This window comes from Petaurus breviceps, unplaced genomic scaffold (genome assembly GCF_028583685.1).
Source record: "Petaurus breviceps papuanus isolate PSGF00001 unplaced genomic scaffold, PetGlider_PUasm1.0 187, whole genome shotgun sequence".
NCBI classification, from domain to species: Eukaryota; Metazoa; Chordata; class Mammalia; order Diprotodontia; family Petauridae; genus Petaurus; species Petaurus breviceps.
In genome coordinates this window covers 247909-269463 of record NW_027185799.1, presented here as the reverse complement: position 1 = coordinate 269463, position 21555 = coordinate 247909, and the positions used below count along the sequence as shown (strand labels likewise).

Here is a 21555-nt window from a genome sequence, read left to right as displayed (position 1 = left end):
TTCTTTATCTGTGCCAAAAACACCTTTCTAGAATAAATAGGAGAAAATATATTGGGTTTTAATGAGATCCCCAAATTAAGAATATTATTTTTAAAAAAAACAAATAATTGGCACCTAAAATGTAGATGTTTCTAATTTGGAGGGTGAGGGGGGGCCATACCAGTGATTTCATTGGTGTAGGGAAACTTCAAAAGAGGAAACCCCCTCTTCCCAATGCACATTGGCACCTGCTCTGCAATTTATAGTCTTAGAGAGCTTCCTGGATTTATTAAGAGGTTTAGTGACTTTTCCAGGGTCACACAGCCAGTATCTGTGGGGTGGAATTGGAACTTAGGTCAAAGTTGGCTCTCTATAAACTATGCTGAACTTACTCTAGCCTGTTGAGTGGTCTCCCAAAGAGCTCATTTAGGATGAGAAGGGAGTCTATAGAATTGTATACATCAATAGACATGCTTCAAATGGCTGGTTCTTTGCTTTTTGTTTGGGTTTTTTGTTTTTGGAGGGGGGACTTCTATGCTGTCAGTCTACACGGTTGGTCCCTCTACTCTTGGGGAAGAAAGAGTAATTAATTGATAACATTAAAGGGACTGGCTATGAGAAATGGTACAAGAGTGCTCAGTTACAGGGAAAAAGACAACAGATTCTTTTGCCAGGCAATTCAGTAGAGGGTAGGGGAGCTAAAGAAACTTACAAATGGAAGTGGAAAAGTGGGCACCTTACCTTGGCTACATCTAGGTCTTCTCCCTTTGGCACATCTGCAGTTTCTGGCTCCTCACTGCTGCCCTCATCAACATCACTGTCAGCCTCTTGGGCTACCTCTTTCTGGGTGTCACCAGGTGAGCTCACATTCCGTTCTCCTTCAGGCTCTATCTCAGTTAGGAGGCCTGGGGTGGGGTATTTCTTGTGCTCTCCTCCTTCCTCAGCTGGAAAGGTCTCTCCTGCCACACTACAGGAAGGGCTATCAATGCCACTGTCTCGGTTAGGTATTTTCCCATTGCTGCCCTGCTCAACAGCTGGGGCTTTTGTACCATCCCTCCCCACGGCCTCTTTGTTGGGCTTAGCAGAAGAACAGTCCTCAAAGCTTTGGCTGTCTGCTATATGGAGTTCTCTCATTTTGCCCAAGTCTGTACTGGATGGCTCTGCAATACCTAACACAGCTGGCTGGCTTCCATCTCTCTTGTTCTTCTCACTTGAGTCTCCAGAACCAAAGCCCAGCTCACAATCTATAGTGTTTGGGGATGGTGATGAGCCCAATCCTGATTCCATCCTAAAGGGTAAATGGGACTGGCTCCTCTGAAGAACAGGAATGGGATGCCTACAATGAAAAAAGAAAGAAAACGGTACATCTGTGAGGAGCCAAGGTATTCACTATACACAACAATGATCATATATGTATCAATGCATGGCACAGCATTTGACCCAAAACATCTCAAGCTTAACAAATATCTCCTCCGTATAGAAATGCCCACATAAAACACAGCTGTACAAGTTAGGGAGCAAATGCCTAATGTATTGGACCTGCTCACAGAATAAAATAATAAGCTGCTCAAGAGCAAAAAGAGAAAATGACATATCTTTCAAGAACATAGCTGCCTTGTAGAAGAATTCATATTTGCCAAGAAGAGGAAACTGTCTAAATATGCAGATCTTTAATGATTAAAACTAACAGCAGTGGCCAGATCCCAAACCAGGTAAGGACATAAATCTTAACCCTTCTTCTTGTCCTATCCAAAACAGAACAAAGGGACAAGACACTGAAGCCACTGCTCTGTTCCAAATCAGAATCAGAATTAAAATCACAGAATGTTGGAACTTAGAAGGACATTGAAGATCATTTCATCCAATTTCCTTATTTTACATGGGATATAACTGAGGCCCAGAAAAGTTAGGGGATATATACTCAATTCTCATTCAAAGTTTAGGGTTCTTTCTACTACACCAAAGAGAATTTTCAATCTGCAGAGATCTTAGAGATTGTATAGTTTCCTCATTTTACAGACAAGGAAGCAGTCTCAAAGAGAGGAAGTCACTTGTCCAAGGTCACAATAGGTTAGTGACAGATATAGAACACAAGTCTACTGGATCCTGGTCTAGCATATTTTCCCTTCTACCATGCTACCTACACGTGCTATGTATGAGAGTATTCCAAAACATATTTCATTTTGTTTGTAAAGGCCATTTGATATATAAATCCTATAATATAAATATAAAATCCTATATATATGCACATATATGAATATATCCTATTACATATATACATAGACACACACACACATATAGCCCATAAAGTGAGATATGTCTACTAAAATTCAGCTGCTACCCAAAAATCCAGAAATGCATCTGGTAAACAAAAAAAATTATTGTGGAAGACTCCAGAGCTACTTAAATCCTTTACATTAAAGAACAGCAATTTTCACTTTTACACCCCTCCTCATCTGGGAATTTCATAGTGCTTGGCCACGTACAACTGGATTTTTACAGGGCTTCTATGAAGCAGTCAAGATGAAGGCTTAGATTCTTGGTTCACAGGAACCCCACTGCAAGGTTAGCATATTTAAATGAACCAGAAAAAAATGCCAATTTGTTTTATTTACTGAAAATGCAATTCAAAGATTCAGAAACTATCAGAGCTAGAAGAGACCCTTCCATAGGGCAAGTAACACATATAATCCTAGAGTTCTTAACCTGGGGGTCCATAGACATAAAAGGAATTCATAGCTAGATTTCAGTCTATGACATTGAATGGAAAAAAATGTATCTTTATTTTCACTAACCTCTAACTGATATTTATCATTTCCTTCAATTATTTAAAAATCTTATTTTAAGAAGGGATAATTTTCAGTATAAGTAGCTTGCCAAAGGAGTTCATGACACAGAGAAGGTTAAGTACCCTTGATCTAAACTAATCCATTTATTTTACTGAGGAAAAAGCTCAGATCCAGAGAGGTAAAGCCACTTATTCAAGTTTTTCCCTCTATTTTACAACCTGGAACTGGAAAGCAATAAGACAGAATTACCAGATGCTTTCAAACTTTTCAATCAGGCTGCTGATGTCTGGTGAGATCTGTGTTTCTCCTTCTGCAGACAGCAAAGTCCTGGATGGCCTTGGGTCAGCTGGCAGAGGTCTACGAGGTGCCGGAGGTATTCGCTGCAAATCTCTTTCTTGTCCAAGTGGTTTGAAATGGACAGGCTTAGGAGGTACTAAAAAAAAATTGTAGCAGTCAAATTTTACTTTCTTCCTACTGTAATATATATCAACAAAGACAATTAGTTCAACTTCTGAGGGGAAAAAAACGAGCACTGTTAAGTTCCTATCACGATTGCATCCTGTGTAGATCACTTAGGGCCTCTCCACTAATTCCTAGGTGGGATATTCTTCACATAGTCACATTTTAATATCCAAAATGATGACCATATTTTCCTATGTCCATCTTTTAGATCCACTCTATCACATAAAAGACAGACCTAACAGACAGGCAGATAATATTCTTATTACCCAACAGGATATTCTCCTATCCAAAGTCTTGATTGTGTAAGGGCACATATAGCAATGCTTCCCAATACAGCATTAGTTCCTGTCTCATGCTTCCTTCTCAAACACTACAACCAAAATGAAAAAAATTCTATTATGTGTTAGTCTTTGCAAACAGGCAACAAACACTAGCTTAAACAGCTGCATATACAGCAGCATGCCTAGTAAACAACCACCCACGTAACCCAAGGTAAGAGCTAGTTTCCCCTTCCCCTTCTTTCTTGTAGGAGAGTCTTCGTCACATACTTCCTTCCTTATTTTCTAAGCAAATAAATATGATTCTGACCTAAGCAATGCTTCTAGTAGGCTGAGGGAAGTTTAATGAGAAGACTGAGCTTACAGTTGCTCAAAAGACACTCTGCTGGTAAACACACACCTTGGAAAAGCTTAGTCACAAATTCATAAGACTGAGAGTTAAAAGAATCCTTAGAGATCATCTAACATATGCCCTTCATTTTAGGGGGGGGGGGAACGGACTGAGTCTAAGATGACTTTCCCAAGGCAGCAAAAGCAGTAAAGTGACAGAGTCAGATTCATGCCAAGGTCCTCTGATTCAAATTCAGTATTCTTTCTACTCTACCATCTAAGCATTCCTTCATTCTCACTTTTTTCATGTTGTGGGAATGATTTTTAAATGGTCTTTTAAGTATTTTTCACAGTTAATTTATTAGTACTTAATATATGTTTGCTAAAGAAATTATTTCTTTTTATGAAAAGAGAAGATAAAACTAATAATAATTCAAGATGGATTTTCTTTAAAGGTCCAATTCTGATCATAGTAACCTAGTTCACTTTAATAAACGTTCATTAAACATATCCTATGCACAGAATTCTATGCTAGATATTGCCAGAAATAAGCAAACCCTGCTGTCAATGAGTTTACAGTATCTTAGGGAGATAAAACATGTATACAAATAGCTATAATACAAATTAGAATGTGGAAAATGCATAGAAAATTTGAAGTAGAAAATGGGCAAAGGAGGAAGGGTGAAACCCCTTCTAGTGGGTGGGGGGGACTACATAGAGAGTACAGACTGTTTAGTAAGGAAAATACTTAAAGTTTGGCAGAGAATATACATATTCTATGAAGTTTCTCTCATAATACAGATGTTTAATTGAAATTTCAACATTTAGATATGACAACATTTCTATATGAAAAAAATAACTCTGATATGAGTATTATAACAACTATTCCTGAATGAACCTATATCCTATCTGAGATCTATTGGTTAGTTTGAAGAAAGGAACATAATTATACCATCAATATCTCCTTTGGGCAGGTAGGTGGTGCAGTGGATAGAGTGCCAGCCCAAGAGTCAGGAAGACTCATCTTCCTGAGTTCTGATCTGGCCTCAGACACTTACCAGCTGTGTGACTCTAGACAAGTCATTTAATCCTGTTTGCCTCAGTCTCCTCATGTGTAAAATGAGGTGGAAAAGGAAATGGCAAACCACTCCAGTATCTCTGCCAAGAAAACTCCAAATAGGTAATGAAGCGTTGGACAAAACTGAAAAATGATTTAGCAACAAAGTCCCTTTACACCATTTGTGGCAAAGTTAGTTTAGGTTTCATGATTTTCTGACATAAATGATGGCTAAGATATATTCTCATTTTTCTGTTTTAAAAAGATGTGTGTGTGTGTGTGTGTGTGTGTGTATTGGGAAGGTGTGGGTAAGGAGAGTATTCCAGTAAAATTTTAAAACCTGAAGGTACAAAAGTCTATAAATTTATACTACTTGCCTCCAGGGGCTATTGTGAAAAAGAATTTTAAAACTATAAAGTGAAATAGAAACATGAGTTGGCATAATTAACATCATCACTAGAAAATAAGGCCCTTGGACATAAATATGGCTTCCCACTACAAAGCAAATAATTTTTCTAAGTTGTCCTGACAAGTGATTTGCAGAGCAGGCACCAATCTGCACTGATAGAAGGAGTTTCTTCATCAAAAGTTCTATATGACAGTGAAATCACAGATCCTACTAAAAATAAATGGCTACAAAGCATTTTAATACATGATCTTATTTGACCCTCACTACAACCCATGAGATACATAGTGCAAGTAACATTATCCCCATTTTACAGGTAAGGAAAGTGAATGAAGTGACTTGAAATCATAAAACTAGTAACTTCTGATGCCAGGACTAGAACTCAGGCCATCTAACTCCTAGTCTGGTGTTTCCCCCACTATAACATAATGCCTTTCTATGTAGAGTATGTTTAGCGGTTAAAGAAACCTTGGTGTTCATCTAGTACAATCTCTCCTACAGTACAGGAATCTCTTCTATGGTAACCCTAATTGGTGGTCATACCACTTCTATCTGATTTCTTTGTCTGAAGGGAGGTAGAGAGGTACAACAGGCTAGCAGAAAGATCATGGCACTCGTGCTTGGCGTCAGGAAAGACTGGAGTTCAAATTCTAGCTCTAGCACTTATTAGTAGCGTGACCTTGGGCAAGCCAATTAACCTCTCTAAGCCTCGGGTTTCCTCACCCTATAAAATGGGAATAATACGTATAGTACTATAAGTACTACAGGGTGTTGTAAAGAGGAAATGAAACAATCTACAGTACAATGTGTTGCAAAACCTAAAACATGAAGTCAACTATCATTACTGGGAGCTCACTGCTTTAGAAAGCAATTGATTCCATCGTTGGACAGTTCTTATTGTTAGTCCCTTCCAGATCTAAGGTTCTATAATTTAATGGCCTTTATGAAAAATATGGCAAAAAAAAGTCACTTCAGTGAGGATGTTCCCCACTATTTGGTCATTACTCTCACCCAAAATTGAGAAAAAAGGACTGCTCTTATTTCTATTTAAAAATATGAAATACCCTGCCCTAAACCTTCCTTCACAGCGGGCCACTGAACAAGTAATCCTCTCTTTGGAAGTGATAAAGTTTTAAAGTCTACACCAGAAGTAGCAAAATAAGTTATCAGGTTAAATTCCTTGAGCCTGATAAATAAGATCATTTATCTATTCCCACTTACTCTCTTTCTAAATATTTTAATTACAGTAAAATATACTGTCAGAGCTGGAAAGGAATCTCAAAAATTATGCAGTGCAACATCCTCATTTAACATGTGCGGAAAGTTAGGTCCAGAGAGGGGCAAAATGGTCTAAGGTCAAACTGCAACTTAGCCTCTTCATAAGCAAGGACTCAACATAAAACAAATATAAGAGACTGAAAACAGCTTGGTCAATTATGACAAAGTTGACTAAAGTGAGGAACTCTACAATTAACCAGATCTCCAAAAGTCAAATTAATTTGAAAGAAAAACTGGATGGAAAAACAAACACTTGCCTCGGGGTTTTTTCAGAGGGTGTGTTTTGGCAACTGGACACTTGATCTGAGGTCTTTTTCCCTGTTGCTGGGCACATTGTAAAGGGCTGAGGTTTTGCAACAACTGGTCATCTGCCTCTGGTGCTGGTGGTGAGTCAGAATTGTTTTCACCTGGAACAGGAACAGGACTAGGAGCAGGGACCGAAGAACGATCTGAAGTGGGAAGAAGAAACAGAATGAATACACATTTCTTTTCCCTTACCAACTAGCCTCCATTCCTCTCTCAGGCACCAACTTCATTTAAATCTGTGCAAATAAAATCAGACTTATTGCTGTCATTATTTTTAAACTTCTATGTGGAATAGCTGTTGTTCAAAGGATCACAGACAGTTTAAAAGAACTTAGAGATCATCTAGTTTAATTCCTTCATTTTACAGAGGAGGAAACTGGGCTGAGAGAGAAAGAGGGTCTTGCTCATGGTCATACAAGTAGTAAGGAGGATAATAGATTTAGAGCTGGAAGGGACCTTAGGCCATCTAGTCCCTCCCTAATTTACAGAGGAGGAAATCTGAGCTCCACCAGAGCTGAGATCTAAACTCAAGACCTCTGGATTATGTTATAAGAAATTCCACCAACCAGGGTGACTAGGTTGCACGGTGAATAGAGCACTGGCCCTGGAGTCAGGAGGACCTGAGTTCAAATTCGGCCTCAGACACTTAATACCTACTAGCCATGTGACCTTGGGCAAGTCACTTAACCCCAATTTGCCCTGCCTTCCCCCCTCCAAGAAAAAAAAAAAGAAATTCCACCAACCAGTCCAGAGGGCAATGTATGGACAGTACAGTTAACAGAAATCTCACTGGATTTCGAGTCAAAAGACTTGAGTGAAAATCCTATCATGCTACTTTTTACCAACATGACCTTGAGCAAACCACCTGACTCTGCTCTAAGCCTTACTTTGTTCATCTGTAAAATTTGTTTCTTGACCTAGATGATCTCTAAGGTTCTTCCAACTTAAAGATCCATGATCTTGTCATCACTATCATTTTAAAAAATCTGGACATTTCTTCCAACTTCTTCATCACAACATTACAGCATAAGTATTTTCAGTTTAAGGAACCAAGCCATAGATTGGGTGAAATTTAAAGTTTTATACTTTTGAAGACACAGGATCAAAAATTAGTCCATATCAACCAGGCTGCCTTAGAAACCAGACTAGACAGACTGACCAACTACTGGGACAAGCTGTTTGGAAACAGGCTATTATTTTGGTTTAAAAAAACATGTTGGGGAAAAAAAAGTAACTCAGAGGTCTTTATTTAGACACAGCCAGAGGCTACAAAGATTTCCTAGTCTACATAAGTATTAGTCATTGCCATCACAGAGAGTAAAACAATTATTTTTCACTTCTTGCTTAAAATGAAATCAATGGCATCTCTGCATGTGGCTGATATAAAGATTTAAAACAAGAAGTTCTATTAAGCAAATGAGCCTATCACTCTATTGTAGCAAATTATCACTCTAAGAATTATCCTGTTACCATGTATTATAAATTATCTTTATGTGGATTTTACAAATTTATAATTGTTCTAGGGGCACTTCTACAATTACTATTATATTCTTCCTAGTATAATAAATGCTTCTTTACCACAAACCTAAACCTAGTTTCAATAAGTTTCTGCAGCACATTATTATTCTATGAAATGTTGATGCATTTTGACATACATGTGCCTCCAAAAGAAACGTACATTCAGAAAAGTTTATTTTTTGCTGTTTAAGTCACTCTCAAATGCTTATTCTCCACACTAGACCACAACCATTAAAATAACTCCTAAAAACCCATCCTCCTTTATGAAGCCTTCCCAGACTGATCAAAACTAACAGCTTCAAACTCCAAACTATTCACTTTGGACAAGACTTCTAGATGACTTAGTATTACATGGCAGAGATGATGAAGCTAAAGACCTCAGGGACAAAGGGACATGACCAAGGACCCACAGTGAAGTACTGGTTGATCTGGGACTAGAACACTTCACCACATGGGCTTCTGTTGTGCAGAAAGTATAACAGGGCATGATTGTACATCGGAAATAAAAGGACCTGCCAGCTCCCATCTGAAAGTAAATTCCTTGCAAACCGGGACAGTTTCATTTACAGTATTTGTTTCCCCAGTACCTGGCACATAACAGGTGCTTAACTCTAGTGGCTGACTGCTGGATAACAAAAGTCCTGTGCCCGTCTGTGTCCCAGGGAGCAGTTTATCACAATTTCATTGTCATAAACTGTCTGACCTCGACGGCAATCTTGAGAGAAGGGTAATCACTTGTCAATTCATATATTTAAACTACTTCACAAACAGAGAATTTAGAACAATTCAATTAAATCTATATGAAGTACCTACTATGTGTATGGTGCTGTGCTCAGTGCTCAGGTCAAAAGACAAAAATGAAATCATCCCTACCCCCAAGAAGCCTACGTTCTACTGGGGGGATATAACATGTACATAGATAAATATATACAAATTGATTTCCACAAGAAAAGAGAATTAATAATTAGGGGACTCAGGAAAGGCTGTCTATAGGAGGAAATAACTACTTTAAATGTAATCTTGAAATTCTAAGAAGTAGAAGGGACAGAGTTCATTTCAGACATTAAGAGGCAGAGAACAGAACAAAAGCAATGGCAAACAGCAGAAATGTCAGTTTGATTAGTACAGAGTATGTGTGAAGGAGTATAATATAAAGTAACAAGGGGGAGTTGAGAAGGAGATAGGAGAAAGTTTGAAATATGAGGCTGAAGACTTAGTATATTATTTTAGGAGCAACTACCTAAGAGAACTACCACAGATGTCTGAATAGGGTATTGACAAGGTAAAATGTGTGTTTTGATAATACTGATTTGGCAGTAGTGTGGAGGACAGAATGAAGAGAGAAGAGCCTGGAAGCAGGAAGACCTATTAGGAAGGCATAACAACAGACCAGGTGAGAGGTAATAAGAGCCTGAACTAGAGGAGAGGTTGTATGAATGAAGAGAAGGGCACAGATGTGAGGCATATTGTGGTGACAGAATCTACAAGACTTGGCAAACTTCCAATCATGGCATCATATTTTTGATTCTTTATGAGGGATGAAAGGTAAATACAACTCTAAGGTTGTGAATCTGGGTGAGAAGAATGATGGTGGTATTTTCAGCTAAAATAGAGAAATGTGAATGAAAGGCAGGCTTTGGGCGGAAGAAGAAAGACAAGTTTCATTTTGGAGGTCTTATTTTTTGAAATGCATTTGAGATGCCTACAGAATACCCAGGAGATATCCAGCAGGCAGTTGGTAGTGCAAAACTTGAGTTCAGGAAAGAGATGAGGACTAGACATGTAGATCTGGGAGCCCTCTGTACAGAGGTATTTGAATCCATGAAAGCAGTTAAGATTATCAAGGGGGAGCTGTTGTTTGTCCTTAGTTCTTGAAAAGAACTATGACATCAAGGAGCTGATGCCATAACATGCAAGTGAATTGGATTTAAGTGAAGAAGGATTGTACAAAGTCACCAGCCTCACTTTCTCCTCTGGAGCCAATCTGGGTTCAGTGGCAGCAATATAGAGAGAAGGCCCTGTCTGCCATCCCCCTCCAAGGCATCATTCATACCACTGCCAAAATAATACTACATAAGAGTTGCTCAGGTCTCCTCTCCTTTCATGCATTTTCATTATTTTAATTCTTTTTTTGCAGGGGGGAAGGCAGGGCAATTGGGATTAAGTGACTTGCCCAAGGTCACATGGCTAGTAAGTGTTAAGTGTGGAGGCGGGATTTCAACTCTGGTCCTCCTGACTCCAGGGCCGGTACTCTATTCACTGTCCCCTTTCATGCATTTTCAATGGTTTATTATTGCTTATCAATTAAAATTTAGGCTCCTTTGCTTATATTCAAGGTCTTCCACATTTTGATCCTACTCATTATTTCTGTGCATCCTATGCTTAGCCAAAATGGGTTCATCTGTGTCCCATCCAACCCTTAAGCTTTCACAGTTTTCTGTCTTCGTGCGTATTTCTGTATATCTAGAATGCCTTCCCTTTTCTCTATCTATTGATGAACAGATCATTCTTTGAGACCCACATCAAGTTCTACCTCTTCCTGATACTCTTAGTAAGAAACAATCTTTCTTTTCTCAGATCTCGTACTTTGTTGGAACCTCACTTATGCATTTATAATATCTTACTTCATATTCAAGTTTTATATGCATGTCACATAACTGGCTTGACAAAGTACTTTAAGGTTTGCAAAACACTTTATAAAAATGATTTCAGTTGATCTTCATGTATTCTTATCCTTATTCTACAGATGAGGAAACTGGCCCACAAGGAGGATAAGGGACTTGGGCAGGGTCAGATATCTATTGTGTCTGTAGCAAGCTTTGAACTCAGATCTTCCTGTCTCCATGTTTTTTCCTCTATGGGAAATATCGAGCTTGCTGCTCCCTCTCCTATGATGTAAGCAAAATGAAGGCAGAGATCATGTCATCTCTGCATTTCCCCCCAGGGTGAAGCACAGAGTTCTTCACAATAGGTAGTTAATATTTAGTGAATTTAATTGATTGAACACTGGATTGAGAATCAGGAAACTTATACTGTATTTCCAGCTCTCAACTCACTTTGTGATCTTGGGTACATCACTTAATCTGTCTAGGTCTCAATTTTCTAATTGGTAAAATAAGGAGATTGATCTAAATGGTCTAAGTCCTGGACTTAAGTCTTACTAAGATTTCTTTGTGCTGAACAGAGAGTGAGTTGTGGCTGTCTGGATGGCAGAGAGTGAGTCAGTCCTCAAATGCCCTGAATGAATGTGGGGGAAGGAAAAACCAAAAATCCCTCCCCAAGGAGCTCATTTCAGTTTAATGAGAACAGTGAAATTTAAGGTAACTTCAGTTTCCTCATTTGCAAAATGAGAAGGCTGGACCAAGCCATCTCCAAAGTCCCTAGATCCCTTCTAGCTCTTGCTGGAATCTTGAATTTTTTTTTTTAAAAGGAAACATAAACAAATGCCACCCTGAATAGATTCAACACTATGAGTGTGGTTTACATATGTGTATTGTGATGTTTACTTGTATTTATTAGCTTTTTAGATAATTCTAAAGTAATAATGCTATGACAATCTTTAAAAGATACAACATTGGCTCTTTGTAAATTTTATGCTTCAAGTAGAATCTAACAAAGAATCTATTAATGTTATATAAAGCAGAACTTCACCACAGGACACTCAGAACCAGGGACAAACCACTTCCTATGCCTGCATCTCCCACAAGCCTGACCAGCCTGCCCACCAGCCGCCAGCCCCCTGCCTGACACTGCCAGCCTCTGTTTGCCTCAAAGACAGTCAACAACAAAATCCTGTAGCTGTTCGAGCTGTGGATTCCATGTATACTTTATCTTTTCTGAATATTTTCTCTCATCATGTTAGAAAATATATCTCAATGTGGAAAAAAAAAAACCCTGTTCTAGTCTAGGCTCCATCATTAACTCACTTTGTGACCTTAAGCAAGGCTCTCCCCCTCTCTGGTCCTCAGTTTCCTCTTCAGTACAATGAGTGGGTTGAATTAAATGGCCTCTAAGGTCATTACTCATTTGGCATTCTTTATTATAAGGAGTCATTTATACCTGTTGATTTTGAAAAATCACTTAGTCTTGACAGGCTTAAAACTTTTTATTAGTTGGAAAAATTCTTAATTTGGTCATTAGTAAAAGCCAAGTAATACATAGTTCTCTGTTTTTAAATCTCCTAGAGGAATGAGGGGTGATGGACAGAGAGGTTGAGGGTCTCTCAGAACTGCCCAGGCTTATGCATCTTTAAACTTACCAAGGGTAAGTCAAGGTCTCTTCAAGCTGAGAGGCCTTCACTGCCCAGAGTTCAGGCAAAAACGACTGTTTGTGCATTTATCATCCCTACATTGCTGGCACTCAGACAGTAGAGCCCTTTCTGATGGTTTATCCATATTTTTTTTCCAGGAAATGTCCATTCATTTCCTATAGTCTACATGGCCTGAAAGTTCAACCTTTTCATTGAAGAAAGAGTTTATTACCTTTTTTCAGGCCTCATCCCAGCTTTGGGAATTCTTTTGCTTAACCATATTTTGTATTACTCCTGGCCTGAATAAATTGGGGTAAAAAAAAAAGGGAAATGTGATACAGTGGTCAGAATTTAAAATGTTCACTCGTTTTGGTATGAAAAGTGGTGTAAAGAAATGGGAAGAAGTTGCAGAGAGAATGATAAGAACCCTGGATTCCCTGAGTTGTCACTCAGCATATGGGGCTGCCACCCAAATTCCTTGTGGTTTTTCCCTTTCTGCCTCCCGGTAAGTGAAAACCCAGGTCTCATTTCTCAAACATATCCATGTGTTCTTCCCTATCCCTAGCTAATGACGAAGAGATTAAATGGTCAAGGCAGCTTAATCTTAACTTTTAAATTGCCTTACTTTCTAATATGCAAATGTTTTGCATGATTTCACATAACTGATATATTGCTTGTGTTCTCAATGGCTGGGGGAGGGACTAGAGGGAGGAAGAGAAATTGGAACTCAAAATTTTTTTAATGAATGTTAAAATAAAGTATAATTATTTTTTATTATAATTTTTTTAAATTTGACTTAATTTAATTTTTTATATTTTTACTTTTATTTTAATGCATTTAGTCTTTAGAGAACAAGGATAAGAATCAGGAAACATAATTCCTACCAAGAGCAAATATCTCTGGGCTTCAGTTTCTTCATTAGCAAAATGGGGGTAAATTTGGTACTATCTACCTCACAGGGATGCTAGAAGAAGATACTTCTTGGAATAATTAGCTTCATTAAAGGTTTAGTTCAAGGACCACTTCCTAGACAAGAAAGTCTTTATCAATTTCCCCTGTTAGTACCTCCCCTTACCCCAAAATTACTTTGTATATACTTTGAATTGACTTATCTATAGACATGTTTTTTCTTCCCAATAGAATATAAGCTCCTTGAGGGCAAGGTTTTTTATTTTTTATTTTTTTAAGTTTAGCAACCTGTAGGCCTAACACATAGTAGATGCTTAAGATGTTTGTTGAATTAAACTGAAACTCAAGCCCAGAAAGACTAAATAGTTTGCTCTGAATCACATAATCAATGACCAATCCTGGATAAGAATCCAGTTTTCTGTATCACAGTACAGTGCTTTTTACACCACCTTGTCTGTCAGTACAATTCTTTAGTCCTTTCAATCAAATACTAATCTCTGAATATACCCCCTATTACAGGATTCTGAAAAGAGCAAATTATTCCCCTCAAACTTCTTCCTATAGGGCTGGATCATTGGCAGTGAAGGGAAAAACACATTAAACAACCTCAAGGCAGTAGTTATTTAAGTTAATATATATTTAATTTATTTTAAAGAAGAGTTCTTAATCTTAGGAAATCTCCTTTTTAGTTGGTGACAAGCTGTCACCAAATATGACTCGACCCATAATTACAACTGATCACATTAAACACGCTCTCATATTCACAACCATCACCATTCTGCTATAAAAACATTTCAGGGCTTCCTGCCACGGAAGCCACCACAATGTCACCTAAAGTCTCTAACTCCCAAATCATTATAAAGAATACTTTTAAAGAAGACACATGCTACTGTTTTACGTGACATTAAAGACCAAAGAAAGAAAAATATTACTTACAAGTTTTCTATATAGATTCACATCTTCCCTTCTTATTTGAACTTCATGCAACAGCAAAATACAACTTCCTCTTTCTAATTTTCGCAACACAGGTCACAAAATGACAGCGCATTTGCATTTCTGGGTGATTACGTGAGCCTGGGAGTGATTACGTGAGCCTGCAACAAGCTTCATTTGCTAGGTCTGAAAACATTGCTTGCAAGGGTGGAGACCAGGGGTCACAGCAAAGTTACCGCATGTGTTCCTGGCCACACTGGTGCTTTAGAGCTCTCCATTAACTCAAAGTAACATTTATTTTTTAACTAAAATGTTCCTCTAGTGGCTTAAAGTTTAACAGGCAATTTGCTGTGTGGAAACCTTTGTCTGGGATACACCTTGTGCTTTTGTCAGGGAAGCTTTTTCTACTGAGATCTAACTATTCGGCCACAGCAACGAATTCAGGTAGGCTCTTCAGAGAGGGGAAGTTTCCAGAAGTCTTTCAGATCAATTGAAGTAATTTGTGCCCAACAAAAGGAAATCTGCTTAGCTCTCAGTCTTTTAGCAAGAGCAGAAGATTCAGAAACATAGATGCTAATCAGCAGTCAACTTCATATAGATTATCTTAAAGAACTTTGAGGCAAACTCCTGCTTCAAAATAAAAGATAGTGAGAAATGAATGATATGCACTTTAAAAAAAAAGGAAACGGATGAACACATCAAGGCATAAAGGTGGCTGAGTGGATAGAAGGCTGGACTTTGAGTCAAGAAGAATGGAGTTCAAATCCTGCCCTGACATTTTATTAGTCGTGTAACCCTGGGCAAATTCATTAGCCTTTCTGAGTCTCAGTTTCCTCACCTCTAAGATGAGAATGTTTAACTCAACCTTTAAGCTTTCTTCCAGCCCTAAGTCTGTGACCCTTTGATCTTGTGACCTAACAGTTCCTTCCAGAAATGGCAACTAGATACTTACTGTTTCTTGAGCTGCCCATTAGATGAAGATAATTTCTCTTGGTTATGACCAAAATGTCCATTTCTATGATGTTTAATGGTTCAGAAAGCACTGTTATAGCAACAATTCTGGGACATTAGTGGCACAAAGATTTAGTGTTCCCATTTTACAGATGAGGAAACAGAGGCTCAGAGAGATGAAGTGATTTGCTAAGGGTTACATAAGTAGATAATCGGAAGTTGAGTTTAATTATGGATATTCTGATCCAAATCCTTACTGAAACAGTAGAGGGAAAAGTGCAAGGTGGATGAATATCAAGCAACAAAAACCTCAACTAGAAAAAATGCTCAGAGGAGGACCAACAAAACACTAATGCAGAAGAAAAAGAGCAGGAGTTACAAGTGGACCACAAACTGAAAAGGAGTTACTGATATGGGGGTAGAAAGGGAGGAGATGGGAAGCTCATCATGGTCTTCTTTGGTCCAGCCTCATATCATACTATTAGTGCACCACGCACCCCTCCCCCCCCAAGGTCTACATTTTGTATTGACTTATCTGTGAATATGTTGCTTCTCCCATGTAGGATATAAGCTCCTAGAAAAGCTCTTTTAGTTTTTATCTTTGCAAGTTCAGCACCTGACATTGTACCTAGTACCTGGGAGATGTTCAATAAATGCTGGGTGTATCAAGTTGAATCTGAAACACAGAGCAACTAAAGTGCTCCCCTGTTTCCTCCAGCCTGCCCATGACCAAGCTAGACTCACAGTCCAGTCAGGGTGCTTTAGACCACTCTGTCTATACCATGATCCTCCATGTATCAGAGTAACATCAAATCAGATTAAGGAAAAACGTGATGAGCAAGGAAGTGGCTGGCAAGTATTTCTTCCTCTAGGCTCTACACTACCCTATAATTAGAATACTTTATACGTTCCGGATCTGTACTTTGACAGGAATATGAAGACTCTACAGAAAGTCCAACAAGGACAACAAAGATAAAGGTTTGAAAAGTAAGCACTATGAGGGAGAGCACAAGAACCTGGAATAATTTGTCAAGAGAAAAGAAATTAAAGGGATTATTTCATTTCTTCAAACATAATCTGATGCTTCAAAAGACCCTTTTTTTTAATCCATGTTGGTATTCTCTCTACCAGGTAACTCTCAACCCCACAACATCTTAGGAAATAGCATGCCTAAATCACCATAGCTCCAACATTTTAGCCCCTCATACATAACCTGCTGGTGAGGAGCTTCTCGGGACTTGGCTGGGCTCATCCTCAGGCGACAGGTCCACAGTCTCTGCAAGTTCTTTCCAATCCAAGAACTGGGCTTTGAAATAATCTAACCCAACTCTTTCATTGTATAGAGATGAAAACTGAGATAAAGACAAAGGAAGAAGCACAGAGAGTTGGTGGTGGAACTGGGACTAAAACCTGGGTCTTGAGTGCCAGTCTTGAGATCTCTCAACTATATCTCTCACCATATATCTCTACTTCCCCAGATATGTTTCAGTTTAATTCAAGTGCCAACTGTGTTTATCTATAATGCAAATTCAAAATAAGTACACAAAAGAGATGCAAACAGACAACTAGGAGAGATTTTAGAAAGAAAGATTCCTTCCAGCTCTGAAGGGGACCTGGGGAGGTCTTCCTGGAGGTAGATACCAGAGGCAGAGAAGTCTCTGTTTTTTAGCAATGTTCTATGTTGCATTCCAATATTGTGCCTCAATCAATAAAGTTCTTACATACAGAATTGATTTTAATAGGTAAATCTCAACCAAAAAGGATTTTGGGGAGACATATTATTGCTAATGAAAGAACTTCACTCTTGTCTGAATGAAAATGGTAGACTCTGAAATTGTTGAAATGATAGTATCTAATTGCCATGGTGTATAAATTGCTTAAGATATATAAAAAGATGGAAATAGCCTGGGCAATTCATGACCCACTGAAAGAATAAATGGATGGATGAATGAATGAATATAATTTATTAAGTACTTACTATGTGCCAAGCACTATGCTGGGAATACAGTTATCAAAAAAAAAAAAAAAAAGACAGTCCCTGTGCTCAAGGAGTTTACATTATAGTAAGGGAAGACAGTACAAATGGGTATTTTGCTTTGGGAAGTCACTAAAATGGTGAGTTAAGTCAATGGACCTGCCCTCTCCAGAAGCAATGTTAGTATTGATTTAATTACTATTCCCAAGATAAGAGGGGAAGGGGGAGAGGAAGGGTAGGATATATTTTGCAAACAGCAGCAGACAAGATGGCAGAGATCACCTAGAGATTTGAATAGTAAGTGAAGCATGGTGTTGGGTCTTGGGAAACTAGATATAGTGGATCACACAAATTCGTGCTGGTAGAATCTCTAATCTGAACAGTCAGATCCCTGGTTGAATCACGACTCTGAACAAAATGGTGGCTCTAAAGTTAAGTGGATTACATCATCCAGGGCATAGTTTCAGGACAGCCAATGGTCTGGAAGGCACAGTGGAAGAATAAATGGGGAGCATACACACACACACCCACACACCCTACATGTGACCACAGCTTCCTAGAATTTGCCAATCTGGGCTACACTGGGTCACACCCATAGTCCATTTAGCTCAGGATTTTATTTCTGACAACAGGGATTCTGTGGAGGCTTTGGTGGTTTCCAAGATGTTCATCTCAAAAGGTTTAAGATTGCCTTCCACAAATGTCTCCTCTTCTACTTGGACTTCCATTGCATTGTTGTGGCTCTCTTCCTCACCCCTTTGACTTATCCCATCTCATTCATTTCTTCCTCCTCATACCCCCTCACTATTTTAAGTTCTTGGCCTTTTGCTCTTCTCTCTGCGCATTCTCTTCCTTGGTAATCTCATGTACGCCTGTCATTTCAGCTTACCTCTATACAAATAGCTCCCAAATTCGGATCTCTAGCCCTAACATCTCACCAAAACTCTACCCCAGGAGTGGGGAACCTCTGGCCTTGAGGCCACATGTGGCCTTCTAGGTCTTCAAGTCGGTCCTTTAATTGAATCCAAATTTCATAGAACAAATCCCCTTAATAAAAGGATCCATTCTATAAAACTTGGACTGTCAAGAGGCAGCACTCAAGGACCTAAAAGGTCATATGTGGCCTCAAGGCCACAGGTTCCCCACCCCTGCTCTAACCTCACAACTCCAACTGTCTATATATACCTTCATCAATATCTCAAACTCAACAAAAAATAAAACACTCCTCCCTATAAAATGCACTCCTGCCAAAATTTCTTTATTTCCACAGTAATCACTCTAGTTCTGGGTCTCATTACCTTATACCTGGTCTCCATGCCTTCAATGTCCTTCCTTGTCCCCACTAATAATCCATCCTGTACAAGTTAAAAGACTAATCATCCTAAAATATTGCATTCTTAAGGTTATTCATTTATTCAAAAACTTTCTATGGCTCTCTATTGTATCAAGTTTATAATCATCAGTCCAGCATTCTAGGTAAACCATAATCTGACCTCACTATTTTGAAATTAAACCCTCTACTTCCGTATCCTATCAAAACGCCTGTCCTTGTGCTACTTCCCCAACCTAGAGTGCCATTTCCCTTCTCTTCTCTATTGTCTAGTGCATGCTCTGCCCTCCTTTCCAGATCAAGTTCAAGTCACACTTCCTCCATGAAATCTTCCCTGACGAATATTCCAGCCCACACTATTCCCTCCTTTTAGTGCCTTCTTAGAAATTGTCTTACTTGCTTTTGTCTGTCCCTCACAACTTAACACTATCAGATGATGACACAAAAAGTTAAAAGACTTGCCCAGGGTGACAGAGCCATTTGATATCAGAGGGAAAATACTAACCCAAACTTGTAATTGAATTCAGATCCAAGACCCTTCCAGCTACACCACTCTAATTCTCCAATGTTGTTGTTACTGTTCAGTCATTTCAGTTATGTCTGACTCTTCGTGACCCCATTTGGGGTTTTCTTGGCAAAGATAATGGAGTGGTTGGCTATGTCCTTCTTCAGCTCATTTTACAGATGAGGAAACTGAGGAAAACAAGTTAAGTGACTTGCCTGGAGTAACACAGCTAATAAATTTCTGAGGCCATATTTGAATTCAAGAAGATGAGCATTCCTGACTCCAAGCCTGCAGCTCTATCCACTGTACCACCTAGCTCCCCCATTATTTGAACAGAGAATCACTATAGGTTAGTCCCCGAAGATGTCAGCCTGATGTGCTCCTGGGCTAAAAAGGCACAAAAAATGCTGAGCATCTCTAGGAAAGAGACAAGCAACCAAACAGAAGACATTTTCGTTTTGTACAAAGCTCTGGCACAGTTGCCCTTGGAACCCTCTGAATAGCTCTGGTGTCTAAGCCACAAGACAGATGTAATGAAGCTGAAAACAAAATAATTAAAGGAACTGGGGCATGGGGGTGGGAGCTGCATGAGAACAGACTAGAAAGATGAGATCTCTTCAGTGTGGAAAGAGGAGAGCTGAGAGAGGACAAGACAGAAGTTTATAAAATCATATAGGAGACAAGTCTCCTCATCATACCACTGGCCCTCCTAAAATGTGGTGCCCATAACTGGATAAAGTTCTTTAAATATGGTATGGTCCAGCACAGAGTTACTTTAAGTAAGAGGTAAAGTTATCATCTAAGAATTAAGATTGGAAGTTAAGAGCATCAGAGGCCTTAGGAGAAGAGATGCTGTGGGGAGCTTTCTAAAGAAGAAATAAGAAGCCGATCCAAGATTTGGTCAGATTTGCACATGACTTTCATAGCAGGCTAAGATTGACATGATGTCTTTGGGAAGCAAGATTGTAAGTATGCCAAATTGTCCCTTAGAACTGATGCAGACCTTAGAGGCCAACTAGTCCAATGCCTTCATTTGCAATAAGGAAATTGAGGTAGATAGAGTTAAAGTGACTTGCCCAAAGACATATAGTTAATAAGAAGTAGAGTACAAATTCAAAACTCAAGCCCTCTAACTCCAAATCTATCACTATTTCCACTACTGAGTTAAGTTTCATTGGGAATAAAACAGCAAAGGGCTAAGGATTGTTATAGCTAGCATGGCAGAAGGTCACAGAAGATTAGTAGTATCAAATGGTTATAAGGACAGCATGAAAAGAGCTGATCATGGAGACCAAATAAGGCAAGGAGTCAGCTACACTGCCAGGTGGTAGAGTGGATAGAGCGTAAGAGTAAAGAAGACCTGAGCTGGAATCCTACCTCAGGCACTTATAAGATGTGTGATCCTGAGCAAGTCATTTGACCTCCGTCTGCTTCCATTTTATAATTTTCTGTAAAACAGGGATAACAGTACCTACCTTATAGGATTGTTATGAGGATAAAATGAGTTAAAATATGTAAAGAAGGGGCAGTTAGGTGGCACAGTGAATAGCTCACTGGCCCTAAAGAAAGGAGGACCTGAGTTCAAATATGACCTCAGACACTGGACACACTAGCTATATGACCTTGGGCAAGTCACTTAACCCCAATTGCCTTGCCTTCCCCCCTCCAAAAAAAAAAGATATGTAAAGTACTTTGCAAACCTTAAGGTACTATATAAAGACTAGCTATTGTGATTAAGAGAAGCTGCTAGACTGGATAAAGTGGAAGGAGTGATTGAGCAAATGAAGTTCCCAGTGTGAGCAATGAGTAGATTCCATATATTTGAGACAGAGGTGACATATATGGAAGGTATAGTTGAAACAGTGCCTCTTAATGATATTCAGACCTTAGCCAGACATGAGTATGAACAATATAGACTGGAAATGGAGTTTAATGAAGTCAAGAAAAATAGGGAATTATGAAGTTAAGGAGTTTGATGGGTCAACAACACAGAACATGGAATCTTAGTGTTAGGGCTAAGAGACTTAGTTTAGTGGTTTGTTTGACTCTTCCCCCTGCTCACCTCTCCCTTCTTTTACAAACAGATGTATGAAAAGAAAGGGACTGAAACAAGGTTGTACAGTGAGTTACTGGCAGAGCTGGTACCAAAACTCAGTTCCCTTTGTTCAGAATTCTTTCCATCACATGGTGCTGTCTCTTAAATTGGTCTGATTTTCCAACAGCTATTTGGGTCAAGTTATGAAGATTCAAAAAGACTGGCCTACTGCTCACAAAGTATCAGAAAAACAGTCAAAGAATAA

The 21555-nt window shown here is 38.9% G+C and overlaps 1 protein-coding gene across 2 annotated transcripts in view; it reads right to left on the bottom strand.

Moving 5' to 3' along the window:
* The window catches only part of FGD3 (FYVE, RhoGEF and PH domain containing 3), a 189054-nt gene that overhangs the window by 89087 nt on the left and 78412 nt on the right, over positions 1 to 21555 (bottom strand). For both annotated transcript variants that reach the window (XM_069090583.1, XM_069090584.1), the window contains exons 2-4: positions 6837 to 7028; positions 3018 to 3201; positions 721 to 1315 (exon numbers count right to left, since the gene is read on the bottom strand). In XM_069090583.1, coding sequence (XP_068946684.1) covers positions 721 to 1315; positions 3018 to 3201; positions 6837 to 7028 — 971 coding nt within the window. The remainder of the gene's footprint in view (positions 1 to 720; positions 1316 to 3017; positions 3202 to 6836; positions 7029 to 21555) is intronic.